The sequence below is a fragment of the Leguminivora glycinivorella genome, chromosome 5, assembly GCF_023078275.1.
Source record: "Leguminivora glycinivorella isolate SPB_JAAS2020 chromosome 5, LegGlyc_1.1, whole genome shotgun sequence".
Lineage (NCBI taxonomy): Eukaryota > Metazoa > Arthropoda > Insecta > Lepidoptera > Tortricidae > Leguminivora > Leguminivora glycinivorella.
In genome coordinates this window covers 21338991-21350967 of record NC_062975.1, presented here as the reverse complement: position 1 = coordinate 21350967, position 11977 = coordinate 21338991, and the positions used below count along the sequence as shown (strand labels likewise).

The 11977-nt window shown below is 36.7% G+C and overlaps 1 protein-coding gene across 1 annotated transcript in view; it reads left to right on the top strand.

Moving 5' to 3' along the window:
- The first annotated feature begins 903 nt into the window (after positions 1-903).
- Positions 904-11977, top strand: part of LOC125226582 — a 509615-nt gene continuing 498541 nt past the window's right edge. The window contains exon 1 of the mRNA XM_048130586.1: positions 904-1070. Coding sequence (XP_047986543.1) covers positions 1013-1070 — 58 coding nt within the window. The 5' untranslated portion in view covers positions 904-1012. The remainder of the gene's footprint in view (positions 1071-11977) is intronic.

Below are 11977 nucleotides of genomic sequence, written 5' to 3'. Positions count from 1 at the left end.
GGTGGACATTTTTACAGAAGTTTTTAATGCTGGTGTGATTATTGATTATACATGTGATATAACAGTTTTCGTGTATGAAAGGTAAATTAAACAACACAATCTTATGTAAATAGTACAACATGATAATAGTGATGTGATACTTAAATGATACATACATATATGTACTGTACGACAAAATATCTATTTTTACTTAACCCTAACTTTCTTGCAGAAAAAAAAATAAGACTGGAGGGTGACGATGGAGCTTGAATTCATGATTTGATTGAAATTAAAATTTCTGATTTTAATAAAGAGTATATTGTCACTGTTACATATACAGATGTAATTTGTGAAACATTTACGAAAAACTTCACAAAAAAAGAAAATAACCCAATCGACATTACATGTATTGGAACGTGATTTTTTTCTGTTCTATTTTTAGTTTATCCAGCAAAAAGTATTTTTCTCAAACATGCAATGAAATATTGTATTTACGTTCCTTAAAATGGGCTGGGAAGTATCGCTTTTTGGGCGCAACAACTCGAGAGGACTGTAAAGGGATTTCATATTATTTTTTAGGCCTAGGCCTGCAACGTAACTTTTTTTTATAAAATATTGTCCTTTAGAGCATTTTTTTTATTTCATTGTATGTTTGAGAAAAGCACTATACAATATACATGCCTCGGCGTGAAAACGGATTCCCGGCCTCGTATCTCTATCCGGCCTCGCTCGCACGCTCACTCGGCCGTATATACCCACTTGGCCGGAAATCCTCATTTTCCCGGCCTCTGATGTAATGTACTATTAATCCACAGTTCCAGAGTGAATAAAATTCATTCATCATTATGTAATTAATCAAATGTATTAAAAGATTTTTTTTTTGTTACAGATAACTGCAACGCGTGGTGATCGAAAATGAACAAACTGAATAACATTTTAGTTCAATCATCGTGTTAATGTGATAATATACCAGTATGTGTATGAAAAGTGCGAAGAACTCACGAGAATTTAAGTATAAGTAAACTATTAAGAAATGTTAAAAATGGGTGTGTGTCAGCTGATGCTGGTGTTACTTCTGAGCTGGATAACTGGTAAGTAATAAAATAGCAATTATACTAGTTGAGTTTCGAATTCCTTTAGAATCGTTCAAAAGCAAAAAAAGTCTCTTTTTGCATTCTGATTTGAATCTTCTATTAATAGTTTGTGGAATGTATGGGGTACTAATATACTACATTACGATACAAGTGCGTAAAAAAGGAAGTTCGAAACGAGTGGCGATAAATTAAAACACGACCGAAGGGAGTGTTTTAAATCGACACGAGTTACGAATTTCCTTTTCGCACGTGTATCGTACGACATTTTTCAGTACAGATGAGCCTCCGAAGTTTCGACCTGGCATATAATGAACCACTTCTCGCACTAGTGCGTAAAAAAACACCATCTGTACTGAAAAATAATTTACATCGCGATTTCAGTTGATTTTCATACTAAGGATTAAATCCGGTATACAAACATTTAAATAAACAGTAACTCTTTCAAGCCTCAGCCACAAAAACAAACACTGAACACATTTAAAAACATTTTCTACATTGTTTAGCCGGCAACAACACAAAGTAAACATGGGCGAAGTGAAAAGAGGACAGTAAATCGTTGCTGAAAGATGGTAATGTTTATTGGTCAAATAAGCAAAATTTACAACTAATGAAATGAATTTCATCACTTTGAATCATAAAACAATACATACATATAACATATTTATAATACTTTACTCATATATATGTTTTAAAGTTAGCATCAAAAGCTACTTTATTTTGATGAGATTCATCCGATTAAAAAAATAATTTTATTCGGACTAATTAATCTTTTTCTATCTTATCAGACTGTGCTAAGAATCCAGAACTTGGAAAAACCCCAATACATAATACTCAAATTATATTTTTTTATGCCTTACCGCAAATACTATTTGCCAATCCCTGTCACCTCTCTAGGAGTAGGTAATATCCTAGGTCAGAGGTTCCCAAACTATTTTTCACCTACGGGAGGTACTTTTCCGATTTCGGGCCCCCTTTATAATGTTGCTGCGCCCCACAGTTTGAATAACGATGACCCATTTCCTTAAATCGGTGGTGTTTGGAAAAAAAAAACGTACTCATCTCCATTCACTCAACAGATCTGTACAAAAACACAAGTCCCGAGCTAAGAGACGCTGTTTAAACATAGATTAACTCTAATTGTTTTATTCACGATTTATGCCTTGGACCGGCTCCAGGGGGTTGAAAAATTAATCAGCTAAAAGCCTTTTTACTTCGAGGAAGAAACGAGTTAATTTATAGCAGATTGAAGTGTTTTAACGCAGTTTTAATGCGGTTATGGGATTGTAACTTGCATATTGAAGTAAGTAGAAAGTAATGAAGTGAGACAGATTTATGGTGCATGTGCACACAACTACTAGTTCAACTAGCTAGAATAAGTTTATCTATTTGTCTATGTATACAAATAGACCAAGGCCGAACATGTCACATTTTGCACTGATATTGTTACTTACCTGTATAGGAAATATGTCTTTAGCTCTAGGACTAAAGAAAAAGACTAGTACTACTATTTTCAGACGCGTTTTTTTTGTATTAATGGGCGGCATATTTAAAAATAAAGCGCCCATTTTCCTCTTTCTTTTTTTTAATTTTTGCGAGACTATTATCTATCCGTATTACAAATATACCTTTATGTCTTATTATTATGTGTCGGGCTAGCATGCAACAATAGAGCGTAGGGTTTCACATGCGATAGGTACGAGTACTCCGACCTATTTAGATACCGCGTGCTGGTCATGTCCGATAATTCCAAGAACCCGACATTGTTGGTAAATTATATATGTGGCTTACCAAGCCCAAAGGATCCTTAATATACTTATTGTTTGAGCCGGAACCCAAACATTAAATAAAACAGTTTAATCAAATATTTACCATTTTTCAATGGATTTAAATACAATGGGTTGAATAGGTTCTAGTCTAGAGTCTAGGACACGTAGTGAGAGAGATTTTGGTTAGAAAAAGAAGGGACGCTGGGGCCGTGCACCTTGATTTTATAGTGACGTGAAGGGGAAACTGTGGCGCTTCAGTCTTCATTCTTATTGGTCCGGCAGGTCGAGGCGCTGGCCGCTGCTCATTGGATCAGCGGGGTGACCGGAGGTTGGCTGTCCTGGAAAGTGTTGCCAGTCATAGCGCACTTATGATGTATTTGTTACTTGAAATCTGCCAGAAGGCTTCGTACGAGGAGTAAAGAAATGGGTATAGCAAGGTTTTCTCAAAAGTGTTAAACTTTATAACGCCTGCTGCCATCGAGAACATTTTACAGACCTATGAAAAAGAGACAATTTATATCTCAAACGTCTGGGCAGCGTTTTCGATTAAAGCTGTCAGTTAGCGTGATTTTTCTAGCTTGATTAACAAATATCTAACTCATACAAAATCATATCAAATTTTGTACTAAACCTTCCTCAAGAATTACTGTCAGTCATAAGTGACTAGTCCACAATATGAATTAGTTTGACAGTTTTTGAGTTAATCGCGAACATTAAAACTGACAGACAAACGCGGCTAGGTCGTTGTTTTATAAGGTGTAGTGATAATCAGTGATGAAGCTGATCCTTTAGGTATGGAACACCACATATGAGTCTTATAATTATTATAATATGAAGCCTCACTATATTGAAAGGGTATGTTATATAAAAGTAAGAGATTGAAAGGAATTTTATTACGGGATGCGAATTATGATTGTGGCAGTGAAGCTCTTTAGGGCTGGTTCTGTGTATACGTATAGAGAAGAAAGAAAAAAGATATTGCCAGTCGGACATTTATTTTTTAATAGAGCTTTAGCTAAAATAATAATAAAAAAAATTAAATCTGAAAAAAAAAACTACTTTTCGGAAATATAGAATGCAGACAGTAATTGCATTGAAAGAAATCAACTGTCGACTCTGGCCAACATGAAACTTGAACCCACATCATTGCATTGCCGGTCCAACGCGTTACCTATTTCACCAATCAACTATCCATCCATGAATGCGAAGCAATAACCACAAAATTAAAATTTTGAAAAAAACCCCAACTGCGACATAGTGGACCGATTTTCATAAAACATAACTAAGAACACGGGGGACTAACTCAGCTTTCAAACAAAAAAAACTAAATCGAAATCAGTTCATCCGTTCGGGAGCTACGATGCCACAGACAGACACGCACACAAACAGACAGACAGACACCCCGTCGTTTTTGCGTAGGGGGTTAAAAATTAGTCATCACGTATTCTTAGGTTCCAACAAAAATCACGAATACTAATACCAAATTTCCGACACAAGTGAACCCGAATTAAGGTCCTCCATTATTATTCTAGACAAAAAGCAAACCAAAAAATATATCTCCAATATCCGATATTCCTGCCCGTCTTCAAATCTAATAATTCGTTATATTGAAGAAAGTTTGTTGCCAGAGTTCCGGAATGACTTTCCATGACCCGGCGTTATTAGTATTATCAGAAATATAGTTTTCGTCAGGATTCCCTGATATTTATATTTAATCTACATTTTTTTTATAAAATCAACTTTAAAACTCAATATTTCAGGTTCAATTTATAACGGAAAAGTCACGAGTTGATGAAGTGAGCGGAATTTTAAATTTGGAATTGACATGTCGACGATTACCTTTTTTCAAAGATAAGGATTTGACATTTTCATTTATTTGGCGCTAGAAAATTCAACTGTGAGTTATGATGATTGACGTTTTCAGAGATAGGGTGGAATGGATTATGTTATTTGGGTCGTTTGGTGGAAATTGATTTAAGTATGTCCAATAGATTTGCAAATACCTGTACTTGACGCCAGCAATTGATGAACGATATGACATTTCCTTTTTAGAAAATATTGATTTCAGCTTCATCATCATCACTTCAGCTCATTATGCAGCTTATTTTTATATTTTCTTCTTTTATGTCTCAATAAAAATCAATTGTTGTTAATGTTAAAGGTTTCTGGATTTGGTATTTTAACATATTGTTTTATTCAGAAATATATTAGGTAGTTACATGAAATAATAAATTATATTACAAATATTATAGTACCATTGATTTTAAACTGATTTTGTAACTATCATTTTACAATATCAGTCTCGAAAAGCAACACTGATTCAAAATCCACTGAAAAGTATGATTAAAAAAATAATATTTTACGTACTAAGCAGTACTACATAGTATAAAACAAAGTCGCTTTCTCTGTCCCTATGTCCCTATGTATGCTTAAAAAATCTTAAAAACTACGCAACGGATTTTGATGCGGTTTTTTTTAATAGATAGAGTGATTCTAGAGGAAGGTTTACATGTAGGTAAAGTACCCGTGCGAAGCCGGGGCGGGTCGCTAGTAAAATATAAGAAGCTAAGTAAGTATTAATAAACCAAGGTAATAATATTATTGAATAATATTAAAGTTCATCAAAAACTGATGACACAAACGTACATTAAATTGTTGTCAACTTCACAAACGACATGTCACGCATGAACCTAACGAACTATACGCGAAACTAGCCCCCGATTCGTTCCTTTGAGGTCGGGAATAAATTTTTACATCAAAGCATCCCAAATAAAGGGGCTAGGCCGATAACAGGAGCCAAATCCAAGCTTAGTGATTCAAGTAAACTTGATCGCATTTTGATATCATTCGCGTACGCTTTTTCCTGATTATTGTATGTCAGTGAGAGCGAGATGCCTTGCGAATAAGGTAATATAAAAGAACAGTTTTTGAAATTCGAATGGTGTTTTATAGAGTATTGTTATGTAGATGATTCGTTACCGTTTTTATCTCCTTGCAGGCTTATTATTGGCCTCCTTTTGAGTAAAAAACCGGCCAAGGGCGTGTCGAGCCACGCTCAGTGTAGGGTTCCGTAGTTTTCCGTATTTTTCTCAAAAACTACTGAACCTATCAAGTTCAAAATAATTTTCCTAGAAAGTCTTTATAAAGTTCTACTTTTGTAATTTTTTTCATATTTTTTAAACATATGGTTCAAAAGTTAGGGGGGGGGGGGACGCACTTTTTTTTCCTTTAGGAGCGATTATTTCCGAAAATATTAATATTATCAAAAAACGATCTTAGTGAACCCTTATTCATTTTTAAATACCTATCCAAAAATATATCACACGTTGGGGTTTGAATGAAAAAATATATCAGCCCCCACTTTACATGTAGGGGGGGTACCCTAATAAAACAATTTTTGCCATTTTTTATTTTTGCACTTTGTTGGCGTGATTAATATACATATTGGTACCAAATTTCAGCTTTCTAGTGCTAACCGTTACTGAGATTATCCGCGGACGGACGGACGGACGGACGGACGGACGGACGGACAGACAGACATGGCGAAACTATAAGGGTTCCTAGTTGACTACGGAACCCTAAAAACGAGGTAAACAGATTTTGTTTTTTACGGTTGGCAGGGGACGGTGTCCGTACCCTACCTAAGTCTTTATTGTTATGTAGGGGAACTATTAAACCGAATGCGCGTATCAAAGTTCTAACTGTCGTAGAATTTGATGGCAGTTTTTTTCAAGTTACCGTAATAAAGTGGGAGGTAACCCATCTGCTTGCATGCTTGGAAGTGATGATGGCACTTCAATAAAGGTTTAGCGCCGGATTATAAAATACTTTTTTTAACACTTGCTCGTAAAAGGTGTTATACAGTGTATGTACCTGAAGTACAGTAACTTTGTAAGGAGGATACTTACCATTACATGTGATGTAAAAGCGCTTTTGATTCTTGTTCAGTAAGGACCTTTGTCGTTATTAAATAAGGACCTGAATTTTATATGAATTTCTGTTGGAAACGAACTTATTTTAGGCACCTGTCGGATGGTAAACGGTTTCTGTAGCATATTGACAACAGCATCAGCAGCTCTAGAAGTGTTAAAAAAAAATAGAAAAAGAGGACCAGCTCAACGTATTAACCTATTTAAAGTTTGTTTATAAAAAGTCCTTGACAAATTGCCCCGGCCCGCCCACAATTAAGGGCCTCCCAAACAGCCCGATATATCAGAGGCACAAACACACTGAACGACATAGATGTAATAAATCGGAACGGAATTGCTTCCGAGTGCCGTGCCGCTGATATAGTACCAGCTGATCCTCCGATGCTCGTGTTCGACATTCTCGAGGTATTACTGGTAACACGGCATTTTAAAAAACCTATTGCGATTTTAATGTACGATACGGTGCAGCACAGGGTGGCTAGCACAATAGCTCACGAAACGCTCACGAAACGAAGCGCTAGTAGATATCTATCTCTATCGCGCTTGCGTATTGGCGCGACAGAGCCAGCGGCGTATCGCTTTCGTTTGGCGTCGGAGAAATGCCATTCGGCTACCGGGCCTGGCGTCATTGTGATAAAATTGGGCAAGCTATATCTATATATATAGATATACTCATAAATCACTAACATTATCGAATGGGCCCCTAATATTTAATCGATCTACGGTTGTACTCGCGTTATTATATCGCTACAGATGCGACATGTTTCGGGTCAATTTTGGAGGCCCCTCTTCAGGCATATAGGATTCACGCGGCGGCGAAACTCCGAGCACAGATTAATTAAATATTTGAGTATGTCTCACGAAAGCAGAGCGTAGATTCATTAAATATTTGAATATGTCTCGCGAAAGCAGAGCGTAGATTCATTAAATATTTGAATACGTCTCACGAAAGCAACGTAGATTCATTAAATATTTGAATATGTCTCACGAAAACAGAGTGTAGATTCATTAAATATTTTAATATGTCTCACGAAAATTTAACGTCTATAATTGGCCCGTACTTTAAATCTTTCGTTGGTATGCATCAAATATGTGACAAAATATCTTTAATAATGTTTCACTGATGAAAATTGAGTACTTCTTGGTAAATTGGTGTGAAAAGGCGACTTCGCACGCGTCCTCTTTTTACATAATCCAACACTCACCTTGATGTTCAAGATTTATACACCTATTTTGATCATATGTGGGGTCAATTTTGGCCTATTTTTTACCGCTATAGGGCACAACACATAACGATGTTAAGGGCACATTGTTGCTCACGTCACTGTCGTTAATAAAATTTGTCACACTTTTCCTTAAACGTGTCGCGCGTGTACGAAATTCGGAATGAGCCGTGTTTCGGTACCACATACTGCATAGACACCGCACTATGAAGTATTTAAGAAATATAATTATGACTACGCGCCATGTTGCGGAATTTCATAAGAACTATTTTCTTCATACTATACTGAACTGTCAGCCTATAAATTAAAATAACAGCGCCCTCCTGACAATATTCAAATATTTCTCATCAGGCTTTACAAAGAGCGCGTGGTCACCAGAAATATGTGCAGTTTTATTAGTAAATACCCCAAATTAGTAAAATACCGTGATCTGAGCAGCGCAATCGAGAAACATCGTAAACCATGACATAGCATAAAGGGGAAATACATTACACATTGGTATGCATCTGGGTAGAACCCAGGCGTGGGGACGAGGTGAGAATGGTTATGTGGGACTCCCTAGGCCAGTGTTTTTTTTAAATCGTGTCACGGCCTCACGGCACTTCATGAGTATGACCTCTCAAACTTTTTCGCCTAGGGCCTAGGCTATTGACATTGACATGATGGTTTACCCACTAAAATCCCTCTGCTGCCGTCGCCTTGGTGTAGAGCAAGGTTCCAGGAACGACGAAGTACTCTTCCGTAACCTTGCCTGTGTATAAGAACAGCCCAGGCTCAACTCTAAACCTGTAGTATTATTTTTATAAATATCACAAAAATACACGAGTCCTGTTATAAACGCTGTCACAACTGGATAAAGGGGTTGCGTTCCATAAAAATTTAATACGGGAGATCATTATGTTGAGTTGGCTTGAATGTTTCGTCTAGCAGTGAAGGTCTGTGTTCGGTACTCAAGCGTGGCAGCGATGTAAAGCGAATCAAGAACTTTTTGTATTACTATTCAAATCGGGGAATGTGACCTTAATGTCCCAGTGCTTGACAACCTTTGTAAACCGATTGTTCCGGATATTAATCTAAACTTTGCAGCAACCGTGACACAGTACACAGGTTATTATTGGATATCTTAGAGCCCCCTCTCATTTAGCGTTTTTTGAACGTCGACGTCTCATTAACGCCTGCGTAGCGTCGACGCCGTGTTCTCGCAGCGCCGATGCGACGAGGTGGCGTTTTTCAAACGTCAGCGTCACAATAACGGTTGCGCTGCGTGACGTCGACAACAAGCTAACAAGACGTCGCGGAGTCGCTGCGCGGGTAAAGAGAGGTCGACGTTAAAAAAACGCTAAATGAGAGGGGGCCCTTATTTTTGGTCTTCGAAGTTGTTTTATGCGATTGACGCAGTGTAGAACGTACATTACGGATCGTATAATGAAAGCAACGTCCGTACCGCTCCGCTTAATTGAGCTGTATAGGTACTCATTACATTATCTCAATTATCTGATATAAAATTTCTTTCTTCCTATATTCTGTATTGAACAAACAACCGTTTAAGTTGAACGTTCTGATTATTAAAATTTTACTGTGGAACTGTATTTTTAGTTACTCGCGTGCGTGAAAATTTTAAAAGTAAGACAAAATCCTGACTTCCTTTGATGCAGGAATCTTACAACTAAATGCAAAAAAGATGCATCTCCATCTGAGTGTAGAATGAATGCATCTCTTAAACGGAGATAACCAAAGAGAATATTTTCATATCATAAATTACTCAAAGCGGAGATAGCGGAGCGTACTGCCAGAGCGCTTTGCCAACTATTACTGTTATGCAAAGACTGCTGCTCCGAAAATTGGTAGGTTTAGAAAATACTGCTAATCTAAGGAAAATATAAGGAAGGATTTGATGGGGGTAAACATTTTGGGAACGTCGAGCTATTTGTCTTTAGTTGGAATCAAGTGAAAAAGCCCATACAAAAAAGCGTACCCCTGAAATGTATGGGCCTTTTAGGCTTAAAACTAGATGACGCTGTTCGCAGCCTGGAAGTGGCCAAAATCATATTTTCATTTTTTTTAAGAAAATATTTATGACATATTTCTTTATTCTAAAATCATAATATCACGTCAATAGGTACACATTTTGAAAAAAAAATTTAACTTTTATCAGTGTATCTAATCATACTTCTAAAATGTGCCAATATCTTGAAAACTATGACATTTTCGTTAAGGTCAAATTCGCATAATGTGTATGATGTCCTATCACCCCCCCTTTTCGTTTTGGCGTTGGTTTTAGGGACAACCTGTATAGCGTGTACTTAACTTGAAAAATTAAATGTACGTACGTTTTGGTTGTAGTAAATAACCGTTTGGGGGCGCTGTTGAACCAGCAAACAATGAATATTACCATCCATTTGACACAAGATTACATGTTTATCATTTACTGCAGCCATGTATGTGTGTATACGCCTATGAATAAATACGAGTATCAAGAAAATATAACTAATTTTTGGACCAACATCATTATTCTCCATAAACTGTTTAATTATTTTAATTAAAACATTAAACTGTTTTGCAGTCTTGAAAACTAAATATAAACCGCTTAAAAACTAGCACAGAAACATTTCTCAGCAAACTTTCTTGGCTCACTTTTCAAATGTAAATAAAAACTTAAAAACACTGACTGTTACGAGAACGTAGTTATAAATAATAAATGACGGAATGTAAAAAAATAATATGTTTCAGCTGGTACCTAAATATGTGACCTTATTCCATAATTACTCACTTTAATACCAAATTTTCGTTTCCTTTCAACCCTTTTATTGCCAAGAGTGGCACTGAGACTTTTTGTAGTTTCATGTGCTCTGCCTACCCCTTTATGGGATACAGGCGTGAATGTATGTATGTAATACCAAATTTATGCTGCTGCCTATTGGGCATGTATAAAAAAGAAAAGAACCTTGACATGATAAGAAGATACCAATTTAACCGGGGTTTATTATTCGAGATTCACTGGGTAAAATTATTTTTCCAAAATATTACCTACTAGCTTTTGCCCACCGCTTCGCTCGCGATAGAAAGAGACAAAAAGTAGCCTATGTCACTCTCCATCCCTTCAACTACCTCCACTTAAAAAATCACGTCAATTCGTCGCTCCGTTTTGCCATGAAAGACGGACAAACAAACAGACACACACACTTTCCCATTCATAATGGTAACCTATCGATGTTTCGAAAATCTTTTGTCCGATTATCACTTGTCCGAAATCGGTTGACAGAATTTTTATAATCCAAACACATTGTTTACCATATTTTTAAAATATCGCTAGTTTGTTATCCCACATTATCGTTTTCCCGAAACTCAATAGCCAGAAGAACGGTTGCCAACTTTATCATTTGACAACCAATTTGTTAACCACCTTTTCATTAATCCGATGCTACGTGACATCGAAATGTCATTTTCCCTAATATAATTTTATAGAAACTCAATAACCAGAAAAACGGTTGCAAATCTTATCATTTGACAACAGTTTCCTAACCACCTTTTCATAATCCGACGCTACGCGACATCGAACGGAAACAAACTTTTGCTAAAGTGGGTTAGGTTCGGTTAGAACTGCGACCCTACAGAAACAAACATTTGCTAGAAAAGTGGGTTAGGTTAGGTTAGAACTGCGACCATACAGAAACAAACGTGTGCTAGAAAAGTGGGTTAGGTTAGGTTAGAACTGCGACCATACAGAAACAAACATTTGCAAGAAAAGTGGGTTAGGTTAGGTTAGAACTGCGACCCTGACGGAAACAAACATTTGTAAGAAAAGTGGGTTAGGTTAAGTTAGAACGGCGACCCCCACAGAAACATACATTTGCTAGAAAAGTGGGTTAGGTAAGTTAGGTTAGGTTAGAACTGCGACCCTAACCATAAACCTTTGCCATAAACTCTTATGCCAAGGATTCTTAGGTTTAGTAAGAACTACGACCATGAGGATCGGGAACAAACTT